Genomic DNA, 24,920 nt, shown 5'->3' with positions numbered 1-24,920 from the left:
ATACAAACAAGGCTACCTTGTTCTGTAGGTAGAATAAATACATGTCTAAGTGCAATGTAATTACCAGAGTGCATAGTAAGTATTTCAACTCCCAAGAGAACATACTTAAGAGGAAGCTCTGCACACAGTTGGAAAGACAGTTGATAATTTAGGACTACTCTAACATTAGACTAATAAGAAGATACAGAAAACAAAAAGCTTTAAGATCTTTCAGAGGCGACCAAACTCCACTGGTATGTGGAACACAAAAATGGCTATTATAACCTGAGGACTGCCAATATTCTGGAACTGACACTGCTGACTGCCAGTGTYCATGATGGCCTCCCTCTTTATTTTTTTTTACATTTTAGTTTTTGATCTTGTGCTTCTTTTCATCATGAAGCAGCCTAGTGTGGCACAAGACAGAAAAAAAACCCAATCTTCTGCCTTTATTCCAGACTTGTGATAATAACCAGGAAGCCCTCCATATATTAATGCGATATATTATGGCACAGCTGTTCCAAAGAACCAACACTGAAAATTCCAGTGTACAAGCCAGTATTTTAGTGAGTGACACTGCACTGGAATCCTACCACAGGAGCTACTACAGTGCAGTGGCACACCTGAGATGGCACAGAAAGTTGTCAGGATGTTTTTTCCACTACTTGAGTACACAATGCCTTTACTTGTCAGCAAAACAAATCACTTGGAASACACTATTTACATCCAACGCTCCTTTGTGTACAAAAGAATCAGTGAATATCCACTGAAAGAAGTGCTCTGACATACAGGGGGACTGTGTGTGGGAATTGGTCCAGCCTACCTAAAATTCCCTCCCTGCCTCCCCACCTCCAAGGCCAAGAGCTGGATCTAAAATATGGGAATCACTGACAGATGCTGCAAGAATGTCAATGAAACTTTTTTCACTTAGAACAAAAAARGTTCAATATTTGTTAATACATTCTCTCAGACCTGCTCACATGGATTAACTTCTATAAAAAAACCTGTGTACTGTCAAGGCAAAAATCACTCTTGTCACTCTTTAAATCAGATCTCATTATGATGACATCCATGTTTAACAYCAGAATGCTGACCTTACAGCTCTGTTCCACATGAATATCTACTTCATGTGCCAGTAAAACTGTATTTTAATGATAGCTAAGAAAGAGAATACACTAGTATACTTTTTATACTGCTACTAAGAAGATCTTTACTTGCAATTTCAGATATTGATTTAAATTCATAAGGTGGAAGCTATAAGGACTGACATAATCAAGAACCAAGTGGATCTGATCATTTTAGTCATAAGAAAAGAATAATATGATTCAAACTAGTGCTCTCTGTAAGCCGGGCACTCTGTAAGGGAGGAAGGAAAAACAGTCTTTCTACCTTCTAGCRCATGGCAGAAATGTGTGACATGTCACGACAAGCAGAACAGTACAGGGTACAAAGACATGACAAAAAAATTATCTGTTGGATTATAACCTTCAAAATAAAAAAAACGTATGTTTCCAGACCAAAAAGAAAAAGAAAGCCTTAACTTCTAAATCTAGTTAATTTGTGAAGTTCAGTAGTGGTGTGAGGGAAACAGCCAACACCTTTGGCCTAGAGCTGTGCCTTAAAGAAAGGAGCAGCTCAGCTCTCATTCATCTGTTCGTTTCTCCAAYTCATTGGCCAATTGTGCAATATTTGTTTCCAGCTCTCCCAGAGCAGGTGAACAGCTCTGTGAGCCACCAGCACCAGACATTGTTCAGTTTACTTGATCCAGTCACATTAACCATCAAAGATATGCAGAATTCAGGCAGTTGGTTAACACAGKCAGATAATGCAATAGATAAAAACTGCTTTAGGCACTGCTGCTCTTGATCTAAATCCAAGCTACAGAATAAGCCAAAAATCTGCTTTAGAGATGCAAAATAGTGAGAATATCTCATAGAAGAAATGCAAATGGTATATTCAGTGTTCTCTCAGGTATTCCTACCTGTTTGAGACAGATGATAGTAATTTCACAACAAACAGAAAGGTGTTCATTGTGACACTGGTACTGATTCAGCTCCTACTGAGCCAGTGAAAACAAAAGCAAATAATGTTCTTCATTTCTATTGCTCAACATTCTGACTGCAGTTGTTGTTTTCTCACTGAGGTGGGAGACAGTGAGCAAAAGTTTAGCTATTTTTTAAGCTGTTTAATGTTACTCATAGCCTCCAAGATTGCTCTCAGATCCAGTGATTTTCCTTCCATGTGCCCAGAGCAGGGCCTGCCAGAAGCATCCAGCAACAAGACAACCAGGGAGCAGATGCCACTGACATTCYCCTCTCCCCTTGAAACAAAAAATTTAGCGAGTTCTTACACAGTTCTTACAMTATTTTGTTGAAATTCAATAACAGAATAAATGTGAGTCAGGGTGAAAGACTGCAGAGTTTGTGTGGTTTGGAAAATAATTTCCTGGGYTACTTCAAACTCAGAAATGTTGTTCTATAGAACACTAGAATGTACAGAAGAACACATGCCTATATAAAACAAGACATTAAGGCATGGTTTATCCAGAATTAAGGGAAATGAAGGGAAATAAAATCTTTAATCTTCCTATTCATTAGCTGCCARCAAAGCATATATTTTTTGTGATTGGTAAATAAGCAACACCTGGCTTACCCTGGATAAATGGCTCCTTCCTTTTCTGAGTAGAGCAGAGGCCATTTAAAAGCACCTTGGGGCACAGTGTAACATGAGGGCATGTGGGCACCAGGCCCTTCTTGTTGGGAAGATCTCAGAGACGTGATATCTTTGATTCTGCTGTTTAGTAACCAGGTTTCAAGTCTGAATAAAGCAATTTGTATTTAAGAGTAACACAAAAGAGGAAGAAACACTGGGATTTATTAGGACCTTTCTCTTGATGGAGAAAGTTAGAGACTTTTCCTACCTGTAGATCTACAGTAGTAACAACAGTAGACTAAAGTCTACAATATAAGGGCCTGCTGGGTACACCAGTCTTCAAATCTGACTCCCRGTAACAATCAGCAGGACTAGAACTAGGAATAAAATTTTTGAAAGTATATTGAGACTACATAAAGTCAAAAATCCAGGTCCGGAGAAGTTGCAAAACAGTGGAAAGTGCAAGTCTGCAAATTAGAATTTCAGGAACAAACCAAAAAAAGCTCACTGCTTCACAGGCATTTCTCAACCTTCTGCTTTTTTTTTTTTTTTTTTTTTTTTTTTTTTTTTTGTGCCCCTCCACCTACTCTGGTTTATCAGAGTGATTGAAGCCAGGCCAGAACTTCAAATGCAGAACAAAACTTCTTTCAAACATCCCAAACATCTTCTAAGGCCAGAAAACTGAATGGCTTGATTATTCTGAGGACAGCAGAGAGATCATTCTTCGAAGAACAGAAGGCCACCCTGACACTGGTCAGTAGATTTGTGACCAAGTCCACTTTTCTCAAAGCTCTGTCAGAACTATTGAGAGGCTCAGGACCAAACTGATCTATTTGCTCACCAGAAAAAAATGGATATGTTCCCCTTTTTCCTTCAGGCCCTTGAATTAGAGTTTTGTAAGATCCAACATTAACCCAGAAGTTTATACCTCACATAGGCATTCCAAACATTTTCTATACCTGTAAMATGGAAAATGTGCTGGGTCTGGTGGAAATAGAGTTAATTTTGCCATGACAGCCCTCACACTGCTGTGKGTTGGTAACACACCAGGGGTCTGGCTCCTGCTCCCACAGCACCAAAGTTGTCTCTCCAACATTTCCCCTCTCCACTAGGCTGGAGGTGGGCAACGTGCTGGAGTGGCAGTCAGGGCAGCTGATCCAAACTGACCAAAGGACTATTCCTTTGCTTTTAATAAATTACATTTACCCTGACCCACRAATTTCTTCCATCTTCTCTTCTTCCCACCACTCTGCCCTTCTGAGGAATGACAGCACCTAGCCAAGGCCAGGCCACAAGTTCCACACTGAAACAGGACCATAAATTTAAATGAATTTAGAACATAGGAATAACAAGTTTGTGTTACTTACAACAGATCATAAAGACATGTCCTTCATTCTACTCAGGTCCCCTTCTTTACTTTTTTGGCTATCATTTAATAGTTCATACTGAAGGCTGTCATGTATTAAAGTGTAACAGAATATAAACAAAACAGTCGAAGTGCTTTCTAAAAAGACTACAAACTGTTTAGCTGAATTTAGTCTAACCAGAAAAGTCTAAATTTACATCTATAGAAGCCATATAAGCAAGAAATAGCTCTTAGCACTAATTCCTATAAAACAAGCATACTGGATCAACTTGTCTCTCCGGTTYTTTGGCATCTGACTACAGAATTATATTAACTGATTGATATCAGAACAAAAACAACTTTTGATTTATCATTTTATTGTGTTTGTAATGTGAATGAGGTTAACTGCTGCTCAGGTACTATTACAGCTATAATTTAATAAATTACATTGTAGGATTATCAGATTTCAGAAGAGCCCTAATACAGGTGGTGTGATGAGCAGGTACACATCCCACCACCAAGCAGCAGGTTGTTTGGCAGACATTCCTCAGCTAAAAGGACTGTAATCATCTCTACTTTAAAGCAAATATGTTTTGGAGGAAAAGTTCAAAAGGTTTTTAGTTCACAGAGAGAGATAATCCTAAAACTGTGTGTTTTGTTCAGATACCTGCAGGAAACACCTTCATGACAGACCAAGTCAATTGACCTTTCCTTTCCAGAAAYCTCCTGCACATTGAAATAACTGTCACAAGAGAAAATGTCGGAGATGTGAAAACAATAAGGCTGATTTTCCTGAATACTGCTGATAGGAATACAAACTCAGTTTTCTAGTTTATAAAGAAATATCTTTATCAATAGTACTGACAAATTAACTAACTGCCATGATAAGTTATATATATATAGAGATATATAGATATATAGATATATAGATATATAGATATATAGATATATAGATATATAGATATATAGATATATAGATATATAGATATATAAAACCTTCGGAAAAATAAAACATATGCACAAACTCTCTCTAAAGAATATTGACTCTAATCACAGAAAATCATRCAAAATYAAAATCATATTGATCAGAAAAAAACTATCTCACAGAATATTCATGACAGTTTATTTCAGAGGAATAAAGAATGGAATTCTAGTAATGTTTTCTTTTGCAGGCAGACATACAGAAAAACATCAGCTGAACTGTAGGACAGTTCACCAATGGTAACAACCCATACATTCCCTATGGTTTACAGTTTCTTAATTATTAAAAGCAGATAAACCATAGCTGTAGCCATTTCTTTGTGGCTTTTCACATGACTTAGAAAGGCTACATTAAAAAAGCATTCTCTGTTAGCTTACAGACATTAGCCAAACCTATATAGTTATTTGCAAAAGAGTATCACTGTTATAATGAGATTTGGTTTTCTGAACAGAGAAAATAAAAGGAAGAAAAGAAGCTCARTCAAAGCTCCTATTCAGTGCAAGGATTAAAATAAAGGAAAAGAATACACTGGTTATTGCTTTGCCTCCATCAGCCCCACTGTGAAATTTTCATATCCTTTTAAAGATGTATCCGGAACTCTGTAAAAGAAAAACCCACAAGTACACACACAGAAAAAAGTACTCACACTGTTTGGGTGTTGAATGGCAACTTCGTGCTGCAGCCTAACCCGCTGTGGCATCATCACATCATCCTGGAATAAATAGCACACTGTTACTGAACATAAAAAGGGTCACAGTACACTACTGACACACATTAGAATATGTTGCTAAATTAACATCATTTTATTGGCTTGAGGTCAGAAATGCAAATGGAATAGATATTAAGAGACTTCACACTTTTTGTGTATTAAGGTCAATGCTGTTTGAGCTGGAAGTGATAAAAACTACTATGTGACAATGGTGCTGTGATCTCAACACACATCCACAGGCACCCACACATTAAACATTTCTCAAGAAACTCACCAACTTTTTCACAATTCCCAGAGCAGCACTGTCAGTGTGAGGAAGAGGAACTAACCTCAATTAAAACCATGATATCAGACCTATAGCCATATGAGGAAACATTCTCTGTAGTCTGGCTGTATCTTGTTTCACTGAAAATGAAAAGCCTTTGGTCTCYGGATCTAAAAATATGTCATATTTCATGAGCACAAAAACTAGTACTTGTGAAATGATAARTTCTAAGAGAAAGGAAAAAGAGAAGTACCCAAAATCATAATATGCATTAGCGCTGACATAGGCTTTAAAACACACMACCTAGATTTAAATTGTTAATATTTCTCCCCTTGTAGCATAAAAAGYGTTTTATTTACATACAAAAAGATAGGTTGTTTTGCAAAGAGTTAGTAAGTCTGTTATCCTGCCTTGAACAGTTAGGAGAGATTCCATTCAAAATTTTATTATTTCCTGTTCAAAATTATATCCTTTCTAGACTGTGATTTTACAGTCTTTAAAAACCATTGAACAATTTTTTTCCCCCTAAATTTAGGCCCCTGMGGTTTCTACCTATATTCTTTTCCATGCTGGTGCCACATTTCCTCCTTTCAAGGGCTGGAGMCCCTCTGCTCTGGAGCCAGGCTGGGAGAGCTGGGGGTGTCTTTCTTRGATGCTGGTTAAAGCTAACACAGCCTATTTCTTCTCAGAGTATTTYCAAATAAACGTATCAGGCAAATATAATTCAAAGGAACCCTGAATTCCTGTTCTACAGACATTCTTTTAACAGTTCCTCACAGTGAAATAATTCTAAGATTCCTATTAGAGTGCAAAACCTCAATATTGAATTCYGAACAACTTTCACATTAAAACTTCCCATCAAGTCAACAGCAACAAAAAATRTATTAGTGCTTAAATATCTAGAGCTTGAAGGGTTGAATGACCTTGCTATAAAGGGGTCACTATAGTTYTATCAAAACAACACATGATAAAAATGTTTTAGAAGTAGATCCAACTATTTAATACAATTCAAGGTTAAAGATAAAACAAAATAATAATAAAACTGACCCTTATCACACGTAAGTTTATAAAAGACAGGAGRACTACATTGCCAAAAGCATTTTTCTGTACTTTGCATTTAGGGTATGTTGTAAGCATGAAAGCTGTTACTGATTTTCAAAGCCAGTAGATTGAGAAAAACATTTCTGATTTCTCAACCTCTTTACATGACTTTCTTCAAACCTACAATAATATTATTTATCATTTAATCCACTTTAGCAATAAAGCACGAAAATTCCAGCACTGACTCAAGCAAATATTACAATAAGACMTAGACCCTACTTCCCAGAGGAAGAACCATAATCCTATTTCTTTATGGCAAATACAGAGCTGATTTCTGTAAATTAAAAACTAGTTTTCATAYAAGCAATAGGGGATATATTTGAACTGAACTTTGTTCACTCATTTACTAGTTGCTAAGGATCCTCATTTCTTCTTGTTAAATTAATAAAAAAAAAAAAAGAAATCCACCAAAAAGCCAGGAATTTCAATGCTTAGAACAATGTTACTCTCATCTTTTAYGAGACATAACATATGCTCTTGTGCTAAAGATCCCACTGTTCATGATCCTGCACAACAGASAGAACTCTTCCATTCACAAATATGAAAAATTCTATACTTGATTAAAAAAGGTTAAACCWSTATGGAARGTATTCAAACCAAATTAAAATATCYTATGCACCAGAGAGGTCAATGTCATGTTTTCATAACCACACAATTTGACAGGAATAGCCTCAATCCCCTAAGAAAACACTCTGTCATTTTGATGCTATTGGCAAAACTCACACATCTACAGATCTGGGTCTTAGGCTATCAGAGAGCATCAGTATTCTGTAAACTCCAGCTAAAGAGGGGGCACTATAACCACAAAAACTTCTAAATGCCTCTTTTTATTAATGCAGCTTTCTTCTCTAATGCTGGAAAACTCTSTGAACTCTTACCCTGAATGACCTTTATTTTAATAATTCTGTCTCATTTTTTTATTAACAGCTTTACACACATACTGCACTGATTGTATCATTCTGTGATACCTTCTGAGTTCATGAAAGGAGAAAGAAAGAAGAAGGAAAAAAAGGAAGATAACAGTTTAATACATAATCCCAAATACAATAATAAAGCAGTTAGATGATGAGGAAGAACAGCACAAAATATGAATCACATCCCAGACAAAGCTGAGACACAACTGCTATTCAGCTTCTTGGATTCAAGTTGGGCAACTGTACAAGAAAGGTAACTGCAAAATCCAACTTGAACAGATTCTTCACTATTGATGACTGGAAWGGTAACCATGAAGTGGCAAACAGAATGTATTTATAGTGAAATCATTGTAGAGAACCTGGATGGCTTTAATACCAGTGCTCAAAAACCAAAATAAATTCTAAGGAATAAAATCAAAATGATTGCACCACAAATTAGGTGAACCTTAAAAAAATTTTCAGCTTTAGAGACCACTGAKAGGAGCGAAAGGCCCAACCATGTACCAGTAAGAATTTATGGAATTTTATCTACTATAATATGAGAAAACTAAGGTTATAAAATATTTTACCCAACTATACATTATGCAATCAAAATTTTTTATCAAAGCTGTTGCACCTATGATATTGAATTCAGCAAATGTGTTGSTGGGCTTCAGTTTCTACAGGCAGAGTTAAGTCACCTTTTTTCTGGTTTAAAATTGAGAGCAAAACCTTAGTAATCAGACAAACAATTCACAAATTATTTTTCACTCATTTCAGACAGAAAATGAAAAACGGCCTATACCAAAAAGGGAAGTATATTTAGTTTGTTTCTGTCTCCTAGGTGAGAGTAGGGAAGATAACAATAGTGGCAGCGACTTACATTAAAAAGTAATTTTAACAAAACAGAAGTTGAACAAAGTTTCCAGTGAAATCAGATTTTCTCTGTTCACATGAAAGCTTGTAATGGTTGTCCTCTAGTAGATACACAGCAGACAGGATAAAGAGAAATTTCCCCCATGAAAAGAATGRAYTAAAGAACAAATTTAAAATAAATGMTAAATAAACAYRTGCCTTCCCTAACCATRTACTTGGAATAAAATAGCTACATAAAGGAGAACCTCTAAATAAATCTATGTTCATGTGACCCCACTCACCAACCTYAGCAGAAAAATTTAGGAAAGTCTCAGGTAATACCTGGGTTTACTGTCATCTAACTATGCACATACATATATACAATGCAAACAAGGCCAAACAGGTAAACAGCAGAAAATAAAGCGACATAAGTAGAAATCTACTTTAGGCACTCAAAGTAATCAGAATTTATAGGAATTTTGTTGATTACAAACACAGTTCCTMTTCTGCAGTGTCCACTCTGAGCAGCAGCACTGGGGAATGAAGAGGACTTTATTCCCAAGGGAAGGYAGCAGGATTTCCCAAACAGCCCAGGGATGTTTGTGATCCCCAGCAGCTCCCAGCTCTGCCTGTGTCCCATCACACACATTCCCCTGCAAGGACCTGCCTTGCTCCTGCAGCTCCACAGCAGCAGACACTGTCAGATTGGAACAGACTCAGCTGGAATGTTCTCCCTACCACAAGCACCAGGCTCCATCAAAACACACACAATTCATATTGAGCTAATTGTTTTGTTAAACTTCATTCATATGTTTAGTTGAAGAAAAGGAAAACTGAATCATTAGACTGTGCTTAAGAATACCATACAAATATGTTTTTTCAGGATGCACTTTTTAAATTAATTTGGGTAAATTCAAATGACAAGCATTCAGTGGCCTCTTCAGTCAGGCTGTGTGGACCACCCTGGGCTCCACAGTGGAAACKTCAACATTTTCCCTTAAAAATGGGTGTTTCTGTACTTCAGAAAGTAGAACAAAACACACAACTCAATGCACAATGCACATCTACTTTTTGCAACCAAGGACAAGTTCACAGCAAAAAACCCCACTAATTATAGCTCAGTACTGAGGTGCTTTCTTGTGCTCCTATTGCAGACTCAGCATCTCGTGCTTTTTCAAAGTCCTTCATATGCGGCTGCTCAAAAAAAAAAAAAAAAAAATTGAGAGCTGATACACTCCACCCCCATAACAACAGCACCTTCTTTTCATTGCAATTACACACCAAATACAACCAGTAGCAACACCAGAAGGAATGTTTCACTCACTTGAGCAACAATATGGCATYTCTAAAATGTTTCAATTCATCAAAGGATCCATTCATTTATCCTGCACCTGCTCAGACTAGAGGGAAAAATCTTTCTTTTCTATTGTTCTGTTCAGCTCCTTGAACCAGGGAAGTGAAATGCCTGGGACCTCCAAAACTGGGCCTGTCAACAGCTCTACCAAAGGAAATACCCTGATCCCAGGCAATTCTCCAGTGGCAGAGTTTTGAAGCAGCCCTGTACTATCAAACTCTTTAGAACCAGCAGGCCCTTAAATGGCTCCTGCAAATCACCTGAGACTAGTGATCTGTCAGTACTTGCTAGATCATAGAAAAAAAATACTACTTTTCTGTTTCTAATCCCAAATCAAACTGAGAAAGAAGGGGAMAACAAAGAAAATAGTTCAAATTTAAGAAGCTGACTGCATTGAGCACCTTTCTTTTTTTGAGCATAGCAACAAACAGATTTAGATGGAAAATCCATGTGGTGTTCTTACGAGCCTCATAATCTTTTTATGGAATCTTTTAATTAAGCATCACTATTAGCTGGTCAGGGAACTTTTGTTGTAGAAGCAGCCCCCACCTTGATGCATTTGTTCAACAAATGCAGACACATGCTTTTCCATACCTTGCTTTTCTGTGGTCACTGGAGATCATCTTTGATCTTTCTCACAATTAGATCACTGAGAAAAAAGGATGYGTTTGCAGTCAAGCAAAGCAGGTAACTCACAAGGTATTCAGTAGCAAAGCCAGTAAACTCAGACAGGAGTAAAAGCTTCACCAGCAGTTCCAAATGCCCTCTTTAACTACTAAAAAGATGAAGACACATGTAGGGAGAGGTTATGGCAATCAAATCTGAAGGGTTGCTTCTTCATTTATGAAAAAGAAGAACATCATATCATACCAGACAGAGGCATTTAATTGGTTTTTAATACAGGCATGTCTTTACAAAACAATAATAGGAATGATGCCTTCAAGCACTCGTATTTTGATTTTTTGGGGCTCATTATTAATTCAGAAACATGGACAACTCTTCTGGACAGAAGGGGCTTCTAGTAAGGGGATGCATCACTACACCCACATACCTGCTATTTGAGTAACAGCTTATTTCAGTTTTTAAATCAGAGGATGAAGTTCCCAAGGAACATTATGTTTAACAATAACACAAAGGAAATACATGAAGTCTGATCACATCTTAATTTCCTAAAAAAATACAGACATTAACTTGAAAGTAAGGAAGAATATTTCAGAAGTTTATTAGTGCCTGTAATGTATAATGGCAACTAAGAGGAAGTCCATGCTTCCAAGCCCAGGAAGTTACAGAGACTGTAAAAACAAGATGTGTGCCTGACACATTACCACATCTGGCTAGTGAGGGTGCAACCACCTCCCTCCAAGGCCTTTAGCAACACCCCCTCAATGAGGTGGRTTTGAACCTCAAGGAACACACACAATTTCACAGCAATTAAGAATTACCATTCCCAATGTAAACCATACAAACAAATTTTCACAAACAGAAAGGCACATGTCAGTAGCTGCCAATTTGAACACAAGAATGACAAATCCAGTGGCTCACCCTCACTTTTGATGAATAAAACTTATCTGTATATCCATGCCATTTTTRACTATTAGCAAGCAGTGACATTGTGGCAACATGGCTTAGAGTCACATCTTTTAACTGCCTGAGAATCTCTGAAATTATGACACATTGCCAACAAAGCCTTTCAAAAGATTGCAACAAGCATGTCAAGAACTCAGGTGAATATGACTGGGTTTGAAATACTGCACATCAAAAAAAGGACACATTTATGTGTTTCCTCTTTAATAGCCAGGAACTCTCCAAAACACTGATTAAACCTGAAATAATTGGAAACTACACAGATAATTAGAATGAAATGAAAGCATGATTCTTTTTAAAGAAATACAGTTTCAGACAAGTAGAGACATGTTTAAGTGCATGTCAATGAAAACAGCAGTTCAAAGTAGATTTCTAGTGTAAGAGTTCTGCTGTGCTGCAATTGGTTAAATGCTTCTAACAAAGATGGCACCACCCCAGAGAACTGACAAACTACAGCTACAGTACAATGAAACTGCTAGATAAAGTCGTAACTGCAGACAATTTGAAGAAGAAAAGCTAAAAGTGAAATATATTTGCAAAATTAGCTCTCATTCTCTCATACCATATACGTTGTATATGAAAAAATTGTTAAATATCTTCAATTTTTCTACTTGCTTTCCCAGGGGTGAAAAAAATGCCTCAGTAGCTTGAAGGTGAAATCTGTAACAACAATCACAGTAAAAAAAAAACTCCACAATAGCTGTTAGTCAAACAGCTGCCACTTCATACTGGAAAAGGCTGATCAAATTCTGACAGTTCTGAGATCAGTAACCCTTTTTTTCCACATTTCTTCCCCGTTTGTTGTCCTCACAAATCCGTGTTAAGAGACATAACACAAGCAGCTTGACTCCAGCTGGAATGGCAAGCAAAAACGCTCTTGCTGGAGCCAGTACTTCCAAAAATGCTCCCAAATATTCACTCATTCATTTCACTCAGAGAAGACAAAAGAATGCAMAAAAAGCCATGATCTATTTCTCCACCTATTTGCAATGTGCACAAACTACAACCCCATTTCTCTACACATCCACCTGTGGCAAACCTGAAATTGTGGCTGTACTTCTGAAGGTCAGTTCCTTGGCATTACTGCAGCACATTCCAAAAGGCTGATATCAACATTCCTTCCTAGAGAGCTGGATACTGGATTGGTGACTGAAATGAAGAAGGTAGGTGGTGTRTGGAAGCAGAGTTGTTAAACAGCTGGCAACATCTGTGTTCCAGCTATTATCACACAATGTTTACTAACTATGGCCAAGACATTGAGCAATTTTTAGCAGTTTCCACATTGAATTTTTCCTCCAATCCATTTTCAACAAAAAATGGAAGTCACAAGGAGAGAAGCAGAAAATATATTTAAATAATGCCAGTCATTTAATATTTCTTTTGGAGCAAGATTAGTAGTCCAGAATGCCTTTGTTTTGAAGAAGGAATAGAAATGCATAGAACAGAAAATCTTGGTAACTTCTCSTAAGTTTATCCATACTGTAAATCATAAAATCTTCAACTCACTTCTAGTAATTCTTGATAATATTAAATATAAACTATGCTAATGATAATGCAGATCTACAGAATCATTATCTATCATTATCCTTAATAATTGTAATTTGTTTCCTTGATGTTTTGGTTTCRTGCATCATTTAGTCAGCCAACAGAAACAACACAGCAGCATGATGATGTATAAATGGTAAATAACAAATTGAGAATTCTGAAGAATCACGATAAAAATATGAAGTAATTTAATTTAGATAATTTAATTTTCTAATTTACTGCTAGTAAACTAGCAAACAACTACACAACAAACAACTATATCTGTCTGGATTGAAAAGAAAGACTAACCAATAATTTACTTCAGTACACTATGTTATACATATTTGAGACAGAAGGTACAAAGCTCCATGGGMCAACAGCAGATTCATTTCTCCCTCATGCTGCACATGGACTCAGSTAACTTCACTCAACTCATGTACATACATTCCTCACACCACAGGCTCCCTAGAATGCCCTATACCAGTGTGGTATCTGCTCAAGCCTGGAATACCTGAAYTTTGCAAATCATAAGAAAGTTTTTYGGTTATTTTAATTTTAAATATGTGAACAGCCTCACTGACTAACAACATGGGAGAGTTAAATCATTCTTATAAAAAATGATCCTTAGTTTTGTACCTACTCAAGTAAAGCAAAAAGAACTTGATCCTGAATTCATCCATCTCAGGAAAACTGGCATCTTCCAGGCACAATTTATGAGGTCCCTACACTCTTTCATAACCTGGTCAGTCAGGTGCTCAAAATCTGAGCAGTGACTTTTGCGTTCATACTCAGTCAAAACATTTTGTTTATGAAACGGGCTCCAATGTTCAGTGCAGGATATGAAATACTTATTTTTTGATGCCTGTGAAATTGACCTTTCTAAACACCAGTAACTTGTACATGTGATTATGAGTTCTGGGCATTTAATGGATGTTCAAAATTTTAGTTCTGTAATACCCATATGTAAAAGATACTGCATTTCAAAGTTTCATCCTCCATAAACTTATATAAGATTTACATGAAATACACTCTGTAAACAAACAAACAAAACCCCAAACCAACAAACTGTTAAATGTGGATAAGTTCAAATAAACTTATTTTACAAGGTACGCTGTGTTGCTGAGAAGACTAATTACYTAACAAAAGCAAAAATAAAGGCCAGGAAAGCTACCTGCAAAAGTTAATTTCTCAAATGGTAAGACAAGATATTTCTGCTGTACTTCCTTGAGTCAGAAGAAATATATCAACCCTTAACCATGTCTTTCAACAGTATACTGATTAAATCACAAAATTTTAACATGTGAACAAAAAAAAAATTCTTCCATCTATTTGATAAAGCAAGTGGAGTTTGCAAACTGAAAGATTTCCTTATTAAAACCTGAGAAAGGCTATAGAGTTCACATACCTCTTCTCATAATACTTCTTAACAAGCACAGACAATCACAACATTAAGYTGAATTGTATCTGAAAACCTACCCTTTCAGCAGCCAGTTCATCCTGTACCACCTTAACCTATAGCTCAGTTCCAATTCAGAGGAAAAAAATATCAATCTTCAGGTGAAATTACATGAGATCAGTGAGCCTTGAAGGTCCTGCTCTTCTTACCTGCTCCCAGCACATGGCCCCACTCCTCAGCTCAGCTGGACACCTTTGTGATACCATTCCCTGAATATTCAGCTGCACAAAGTGAGATACTTATCTATGGGTTAGTGAGATGAATGGCTTCACAGAAGATATCAACAAAGGACAGGGAAAAAAAAAATTCAAGATGGAAGGTGAGACCTCTCCTATTTTGCATCAAAAAGCCAGTAAGATTAGCTCTTAGTTCCTCATCAATACAATTTTCTGAAGAATGTGGGAAAGAAAAATCCTGAAAACACCTGAATACCAACCTTGCCCAGGCCTGTTCACAACAACTTGTGAAATCTGATATAATCAAAAATTGTGTAAGGCTTTCTATAGGCTGGAATACAACTTTACAACCACAAATAGCAACCAGCACATTTAATAACCAAACACCTTTAAGCAGCTTGTCTTTCAGCAAACCAACAACTCCATTAAAAACGATTACATTGACAAAACCAAATTAGACAAAAAGCATTAACTTACTGAATCCAGAAAGCAGAGGTAGGTTCCTGAGCTCTGAATTACTGCTTGATTTTTAGCAAATCCAACTGTTGAGAAAGCAAAGATAAAAATAYGGGGTAGCTTTTATTGTTGTATCTTTTAAAATCTTAATAAAAGTGAGGAACAGATGAAAGAAAAGAGAAAAATCAGTATCATATAAAGTATGCAATGTTTCCATATTTAAACAAGGTAATTTATGAATATTTAAGTAGGATGTCTATGTCAGTCACCTTCTCTGAGTGAGAACCAGAATTCTCCCATCCAGTAGAATAAGACTACTTTTGCTAGCCCTCCACAAAGACATAATATGTAATATGTAACTTGAAGAGGGCAGGTTTTATATCCAGAACCTCAGCTTGTAGAATCAGAACGGTTTGGGCTGGAAGGGACTTCTAAAGGTCATCTATTCCAACCCCTTGTAAGGAGCAAATGCCGAAAACCCTTGGCTGCATATACATTCATCTTTTAAGTCCTAACAAATACCAACAAAATAAAAAAGAGGCAGAGAAAGAACMAGAAACCGCTGTTCTTCCCATCAGGGGACAAGGTTCTCAGAAGGACTCAAGGATAGTTCTACTTCTTGGTGCTTATTWAAGTTTGCAAATACAAATCTTCATGTGCCAGTCATGTCATGGCACGTGTGATGCAGAGGGAAGCCAAAGCAGGCTTATTTATTAGATTCACACACAGAGCACAAAGGTGGTTTATTTATACCATAAYATGTTATGGCATTGATGGAAGACCACACTGAAATGTCAATTCAGACAAATGACAAACCTGGCATCTARGGTCTCTTGCTTTCTGACCCCCTGACACTTGCTGAATTGTTTTACAAACCCATTCATTTCAGGAAGCTGAACCAGAAGTAAATTTTTTGTCAGCTTAATYTCTGAAGCAGATGACTGTTCTAGGAGGATCAAACAAATGGCAGAACCAAAAAAATAGAAAGGAACAGGAATCCACAGTGGAGGGAAGGATGGGATGGCAGCAACCAGCAACAAGGGTGAACTCAGTTTACCACTGAAATACATCCACATGGTAGGACTGCTTACCTGGGATCATTTCTGCAGGTAGACAAGATGYACCTAAGAACATTCTGATATCTGAATTCTTGCCCTGGGCAGCATTATAATAAAAGACCACACTACATCCAGTGTTAGTCTGAAAAATGCTGTATGAATTCCACATTGTCACATACGTAACACTTAAGCTTTCTTTGAAGTACTTATTAAAACCAAGTCATGGAATCCAGCAAGATCACCTTGATTTACAAAACAAATTATGTGGAGACATGCAATATTGCAGGGTTTTTACTCTTTAGGGGGAATACTGGAAATGTTAAGCCAAAAAATCTCACCACAAAGTGGAGCAGAATAATTTAAAATAGTATTACCCATAAAGTTTCTGACTTTGCATTTGGAAAAAAAAGCAGAGTTCTGTAATTCTCTTATCTTTTTATATGATACAAGTTTAAGTTTGCTCAGGAAACAAATTTAACTGGGCTCAAAGTTTCCCTTAGTTGTAATGCACATGCTCCCTGGCTATTTTGCTGAGCTGTCCAAGTACAGAAAAAGACTTATGACTGCATTACTTACTGCCTCCAAGGAACATTATGTCAACTACCATCAGTACACCACTAATAAAGGCTCTTCTTTGTAACTGTGTTATTTTTWATGTATTTTTATCCTCACTTTAACTTCTCTTCATCGTGGATCTTTYGGTTTTATTATTTGACAGTATATTTACATACTACCTTTTATAGACGTATGAATATCTAATCTCATATATACAGTCACTCTAAGTCTCCTTCCTATTGGCAGCAAAAAAGCAGTTGGCAAAGACAGGAGCTGCCACAACAGCAGAGCTGAATCCTGGCATGAGCAGTTTTAGTGGAAAACAACTGATGCAAGTCAACAGGTCTGGACATGCCAAACCAGCAAACCCCCAATTCTGTGGAGGTCCCTCGTAAAGCAAGAGATAAAAGAACAGCACAAAAACAAGGACAGAATTAAATCTGCCCAATGTCAAATACATCAGTACTATCAGAARCCATACCAGAAGCTGTAACACAACCTGTACTTACAGTTCAGCAGTCATTACCTTACAAAAATATTTAAAAAAACCTTCAGTAGATAATGAAGTACATGCAATCAAAAACATAGGAAAAGAGTGACTACAAGATGGCAATTATATTACTCTATAAACTTCTTGAAATATTTCAGATCTCATTTTCAAATAAGAAAACTTTAAATAAGACCATGAAATATCTGGTATTTGTTATGAGAAAGAGTTGGAAAATGTTTCTTACTGTGTTTAAGACAGAAACCATCCTGAAATTTTCCATATACCAGGGTTTTTTTTAGTGGAGAGAGATAAAAGAAAATAAACATATTTTTTAAATTATTATGAAGATAAATATAACTCCCCATAGAAGAAACTAGGTATTAAAAATTCTTTCACCACAACAAATTCTATGTTTGGCATGAGTAAAAAAATTTCTTTAATATTACTCTACTGAACTAAATGAAATATTTGTGCCAGGTCTCTGAGTTTTGTAAGGCCTGCTTTACTTGGTGAAAAGAGCCTGTTACCATGGTTACAGCCGTAAAAACTTAAGCCTCAGTGAGATATTAACATTCCTCACTCTTGGAAAGAAAAAGGTTTCCTTTTTTTAGTCAAGTGACCCTTTCTTTTTTCCTACGTTCCCCCCCTTCCTTTTACATGYTAGAAAAGAATCAGAAATAAATCCTAATCTTGTGTAAATAGTTGAAGATGTGAAGCCTTACTAGTACATTGTTTCTGTACCAAAGCATCTTCTTTTAAAGGCAAGACTCTTTACAGTTGTACCTAGTCCTTAACATAATAAAAGTAAATCACCAAAAGCAAACAAAATACTATGGATTTCAAGTAACCTGCTCCTAAAATTTAACAACCATGAAGTAAAGATGTCCCTGTTTTAATGGTGACYTGAGAGTGACTTCCACATGAATAAGCCTGGGTTTGTTTTTTAGCAGAACTATGCATTTCACACTATTATTTAAAGAGTGCACAGCTGCAATTCCCACCCCCAGTTTATTAAAGACCTGTTCAGTCTCCAGCTACCCCAACACTGACAAATGCATGTTAAACYAAAAAATAATCTGACATACCCCTGAAGGCACAATGGAGTTCACAACTGGAACTCAGTTTTAGGTTCAGTTTCCTGAAGAGCAAAGGTGAACTGACATCAGAATTCTAATATAAATATAACTATCCTGTCATATAAATATAACTATCCTGTCTGTGTGTTCCGGCAAACTAAAAACCAATTTTTACACAATTGATACAACACTCTATTAGGAACAAGACTTCAAACATAGCATATGTTTATAAAAATGGAAAACATGTTACACAACACAATGGTATTAAAAAAAATTACTATCTTAAGTATTAGAATTAACAACATACGGGGTTATTATTTGATTTAAGAAATTGTAACTTACTTAGTWTCTTGATTATCAACTAGTAAAAGAAGTCAGTTTTGAAAGGAGACTCATCACCCAAGAATATGAGTAACTCTTGGCATTGCTTAACTCCAGCGATATCAGCTACCCAAAAGTGAAAAATTCCCCCTAAAAACCTTGTCTGCCTTTTGTCACTACCACCTCAATAATTCTAATATTACAAGCTGCACTACCAAAACAACACCAGTTCGTGCTAGAGGTATTGAAATACTAAAAATATTTATAGTAATGGTTATGCTGTGTTACTTCAGTATTTCTATGTCTGATAACTATTTAAAAACAGATGTAAAGCCTACAGTCAGAAGAGCAAATGAAGCCAGGGGCCTATACCAGGTTGCAGATGAATTCAGTGCACAAACTCCCAGTTTATTAGCACGTTTCAACAGGGGATGAAAATTAAACTTTCTAAAACAGAACTGGGCTTTTGCATAAGAAGATCATTTTGAGGAAGACTGTAATAAGCCCGAGTTTCTTTCCACTTCAAACAGGACATTAGTGARACATCAGTGAAAAAACAGAAACACTCCCAATTTTGTGTCACAGTGTTTCCAAACTTTTAAGTGAGATAACTTCAAAGACACAAATTTGGAGCCAGGGTTTTAACAATTCCTATCTGTCTACTCATTACAACAAAGTCCAGAATGACAGAAACATTGGTTACACAGCCCGCACCTAAAATGTGAGCACACTGTTCTTCCTTTGTCCTGCTGTTCTTTCTCAGAACACAGACATGATCTTCCAACTTTACTGTCACTTAACAAGAGCTTCTTAACAAATCAACCAACTTTTATTTCTATTTTACATTATAGGAAGCTTTTGTGCTAAAATCACCTAAACAGRAACCAACCAAAACAAGCAAAAGAAAATCTGTTAAGAGAGATTTGTCTGTAATCTCCTGCAGTGGATAAACGTGATTCATATTAACATGTACATGAATAGGAGATAACATCATACACCTGTCTGTCACTCACTAAACATACTGATTTAGCCCTTTGAGTCAATACTTAGGGACTTTCAGAGTTGTTAGCTCACATCGAAATTTAGAAAACCTCTGCTTTGATTTGATCATTGAAGCAGTATCAAAAAGGTATTTATTTTCTATTGCAGGGTCTATTTTAACAGACTGAAAGACAGGCATTTATTTTAAAAATCTTTATGTAGGAAATTTTGAATTTATTTTTTTTCTTAGAACCCATCCCATGAAGATAAATCAGATATCAGAAAGCCACAGTAAAATTGTAAGCACTAACAACATTGTGTATAGTACAATTAAACAAAATTCTTTTGCAGAGTAGAGCACAAGTGCTAAGCCAAGTTCTTCTTTTCTTGAACATATAAACAAATTCTGCAGAGCTCAAACCAACAGGGCCAAATTCAAACTGGAATGAGTTTTTGAACAGAGCCCTAGAAAACAAATTGAGGTTTTTTCCATTGCAATGCAATGGCTACAAAGACACTTTTTAAACTAAAACACAGAAGGTGCCTGCAGTAAGAACCAAACTCTCACAAATCACTGTTAAGCTACATACCACCTCGAGGCTGAGAGGAATTATTGTTTCCAATGACTACCGAAACACCAACTTCTTCCAACTTGATCTTCCATCTTTCAATTATTTCAGCTGAACCATCCTAGAAAAAAATAATGACATAGATACACATATTTTGATTCATATGGTGAAGCAAACCAAAAATTCTTGTCAGAGASAGTATTTACTTGGACACTATTTTAAAAAAGGTCTGAAACATACCTTACTGGCATCATTAAAAATCGACAGCTCCATGGTTCCTTTAAAATCTTGTTCCCAAACGGACTTTAAGCATTCATCTAACCAGCATTCACTGTTGTGAACAGGCACAATGATAGACTACAGGAAAACAAACAAAAATCCACATGCACATGAGTAAACACTATTTTTGTTTACTTAAGAGTATATTTACTAAAAAGGAGAAATAGTAGATCCTTCTGAAACTTTCAACAAAAGATGCATCTTAGAAATATAAAAGTAGGTGAAGAACCTGTATTTTCATKATAAATATATGATTTGCTTTCTTCTCTATCAAGTTTCTTTTTAAATTATTTTAAGTTTCACAAGATGGTTTTTGGTAGCAGTACAAGGAAACAAGAGAGACCACTGAACCAAGCCCACTAATGAAACATCTGTAATACCACCCTAACCTGTTTTTAGTATTCCTGAATTTTTTAAGACACTCCTCACTTTTGTCTTCTATCTTCCATCTTACTCTTCAATTTCTCTTCAAGCTTCCTACCAAATTGGAGATGCTCATATATGCAGTGAACCCTTGGACTCTAGCCAAGATTTAAAAAAATATTCCACCTACAACTCTAGAAGTTGAAGTTAGAAGTTGATCTATGATGTAGTTCCACAACRTCATTCCAACTGCAGGCTTTCCTCTTACAGCCTCTTGGTTCAGACATGTACACAAAGCAGGAAAACATATCTGAAATATTTTAAAATTGGTTGGAAACCAGAGACAAGGGGGTTATCTGTTCAGTTACTCATCACTGTTCTAATGATCCCTAAAAAGCCAACAACTCCCAAAATTCTTTCAGCATCTCAAAACAGAACAAACACATTGCCTTSACAGAATGCAAAGTCCTGAGAAATCAGCCCAGTGATACACTGGCTGTGTTTGCAAAGGKAGAGCCCAAGTCTGTACCTRTTAAAATTACTTWTAGATGGRGAATTTAAGGGCCTAGGTAACTCAYAGAAAGCCTCATGGAACATTTCAAGAAGTCCTTAGAAAAACAACTTAAACTTCTTATTATGTGGGGTAACAAACACATGGTTGGAAGAAAGAGGGGATTAGTWCCTATTGTGAGCAGATGATAATCCTAAGAAAGAATATTAGGATACTGAAATTTAATTATTCACAATTTAGTGACATATGAATACATGTATGTTGTACAAACACACACAGATGCACACATTAGAAGGCAGATTTTTGGACACTGAGGGGTGTACACACAGGTACGGCCCACTATTGTGTAGGGTACAATGATTAACAACATTTCACAGCCAAATAAAAGAGTAAACTYATCTAAAATGAATGAACCTCTGATTTTATTTTTGGCAGAATGATGAAACAGTTCTTAAAACAAGAAGAACAAAAACACTGTAAAATTTTAAGCAAAGCAGGCCTTTGACTTGTGTTTTAGAGAGATAAAGAAATAAAATAAGGATAAATTTAAAAAAAAGTGAAACTCATTACCCAGTAATTATAACATAAAGACAAAAAACGATTATTTCAGAACTGCCTCACATTAGTACTTTGACACTAGAATATATGCAAAAATCTGAGATTCTAAAGTACTAAGTTCAACTTATTCAAGACTTTAATATTCTTTATGTGGACATGGCAATTAAAACATGATCCCACACATTCACACCAACCAAACTAACATATTCATTCAGGAAAAAAGGATTCCACAATTCTTACAATGACAATATAAACTTGTGCAGTTGTGCACATCCAGAAAAGTCAGTTGTTTTTCAATTTGTTTTTGTATTCACTTAGTAAAAATTTGACTAAGCCATGACCAACTAGCTTGCCATTGGCTTGAAAACTGGAACTTCTTTGCTATTTTTCCATAGTGTACTCCTGTTTTAAGACAGGACTCAAGTGCAAAATAGCAGATGATGTTTGACCTCCCTGTTTAGTTTGAACTGAAAGCAGAAAAAACAGTACTTTAAGGCAGCACATATAAAACAACCCATAAATACGTGATGGCACTGTGTGATCTAAACTCAACTGCTCATAACATATGAACATGCTCCTTAACCACATTATTGTGAGCAAATTCTACTTCCACAGAACTATGACCACCATATAGAACTGGACACYAAACTAAGGCATACAGCCGAGTTGCTAAAGATACTTCTGTGTAAAACCTTAAAAATTAACAAAGCCACACAARTAACTGTACTCAGCAATATGATTTACACCTCAGAGTATTGCTGGCATTGTATTACTAGAGTTTTYTTAGGTTTTATAGCTGCATCCAACAGAGAGGAATTTCATGGCCTAAGAGCCAAATATGACTCTTAAAAGAGCACTATGAATCAAACCTGGATTTGAGCATTGTGACACTGACCTGGTTTTTGCTGAACTCCTAYATTCTAGATGAAGGCCTGAAGTGATTTTAGGTGTTTTTAGCAATGCATATTTGCTATCACTGAGCTGAAGATAATGATTCTTGACTTTACTGCAAAATGAATTTTGTATGGCAAAAATGACCAAATGTGAAATGGGTAACAGGTAGTCCAATCCCTTTTCTTCCACAATTATCACTCATCCAAAAATCTCCCTCAACACACCACAGAAAAACAATACAACAATCACAAAACTGAAGAGGAGAGACCTGAGGTTTTCAAGTGTCAGAAAACGTGCAACTGGATGTTCTGCAATGTTTTCGGCATTACTAYTGTTGTTCTCCTAAGTGAAAATTTGATTTCAGTTTCCACAAATTTCAGCTCAAGCAGGCTTCTATCTGCCCCCATATCTCAACATGGAAAATAACCTTGAAAAAGCATTTTAACATTGCTAAAAATTATAAGAAGTCAGACCATTATTTTTAAGTTATGCTTTCCGATTATTATTYCAAACTATTTCCATACACAGGGCTGTTGGCAGAAACCAGAAACAAACTGGTTTTGCAAAATCTCATATATGAGATACTTTAAATTAAATTAATTTAAATTAACCGAGTGATATTTTCAAACTTTGACCAGTGTTCAGGATCTGAGACTCTGTGATGTTGCTCATCATTTTTACTTGYCCATTGTATGTTTTTACTTTCCACCATTTGCTACTAACCTTAAACARCTGCCAAATCTCATCAGTTTTAACTGAACTTGTATGTTTTAATTATACATAATTTACAGATATCTACATACGTTACATATAATACATACATACAATGTAGAAGTTGAAGAAATGTGGTAGCAAAACTAATTTTTATTTATATCTTTATTATAAATATATGCAGATATATACTATATGTACAGATATTGTATATATATAGATATATACATATACATATTACCTATGTATGATATATACATATATATTATATAGATATCTATATAAATATACATCTACATTTTAATATATCTATTGAAATATACATCAATAAACTTTTCAACCTGTTCTCTAACCCATTTTTATTTGTATTTCTTCAGTCTGCACTTGATCCCTCCTGCTGTGTTCAGCATTTTAAAAATTTTGTAATAACTTTTAAAGATGAGTATTATATGCATTTCTATATTCTTATATCTAAATTTATATACACAGGCAGAGGTAGATATATATGTTATATATTTAACTTTACCTATGTGTATGATTTATACAAATGTGCACATATATAAAGAACTTATACAAGATATATGTACACACATGCTATATTACATACTATACATATATACACACACACACACACACACACTATATATATATATATATATATACACACACAGTAGATATATATACACACACACTATATATATATGTATCTACACAGTAGATACATATACACACATACTATATATATATGTATGTATAGGTACGGGAAGTAACAAAAGCAGGAAACGCTGTCSGAAGATTACACTGACTTTCTCTGCCAACCCTGTGTATCCGAACGTGCCGAGGCTGCCGTGCTGCAGGAGCAGCCGGCACCGACCCGGGCCAAAGCCCCTCCGGGAGAGCCCCCGGGCCAGCCCCGACCCCTCCCGAGCTCCCGTGTCCGCACACGGGCACCCCCGGCCCGGGGCACCTGGGCCCGGCCCCGCCTGTCACGTACCACCTGTACCGGGGACTCGGGGCTCCCGCCGCCTCCCCCCAGCTCCGCCATCGCCACCGCCCCTCAGGGCGGAGCGGGAGGAACAACCACCGAGAGGGAGGCGGGAGCGGCCGGAAGAGGCTCTGCGGGGAACAGGGCTGGGCTCCGGCCCGTGAGGGGACCCGCGGCCCGTGAGGGGACCCGCGGCCCGTGAGGGGACCCGCGGCCCGTGAGGGGACCCGCGGCCCGT

General features: G+C 36.5%; 1 protein-coding gene across 1 annotated transcript in view; it reads right to left on the bottom strand.

Moving 5' to 3' along the window:
* The window catches only part of B3GNTL1 (UDP-GlcNAc:betaGal beta-1,3-N-acetylglucosaminyltransferase like 1), a 117,863-nt gene extending 93,100 nt beyond the window's left edge, over positions 1 to 24,763 (bottom strand). Inside the window, exons 1-5 of the mRNA XM_057374056.1 lie at positions 24,692 to 24,763; positions 20,622 to 20,738; positions 20,403 to 20,502; positions 15,353 to 15,417; positions 5,605 to 5,670 (exon numbers count right to left, since the gene is read on the bottom strand). Coding sequence (XP_057230039.1) covers positions 5,605 to 5,670; positions 15,353 to 15,417; positions 20,403 to 20,502; positions 20,622 to 20,738; positions 24,692 to 24,742 — 399 coding nt within the window. The 5' untranslated portion in view covers positions 24,743 to 24,763. The remainder of the gene's footprint in view (positions 1 to 5,604; positions 5,671 to 15,352; positions 15,418 to 20,402; positions 20,503 to 20,621; positions 20,739 to 24,691) is intronic.
* Between the last annotated feature and the right edge of the window lie 157 nt (positions 24,764 to 24,920).

This window comes from Malurus melanocephalus, unplaced genomic scaffold, assembly GCF_030028575.1.
Source record: "Malurus melanocephalus ecotype Western Australia unplaced genomic scaffold, MMel_1.1 scaffold_215, whole genome shotgun sequence".
In the NCBI taxonomy this organism is placed as follows: Eukaryota; Metazoa; Chordata; class Aves; order Passeriformes; family Maluridae; genus Malurus; species Malurus melanocephalus.
This window is presented reverse-complemented; position numbering and strand designations above follow the sequence as displayed.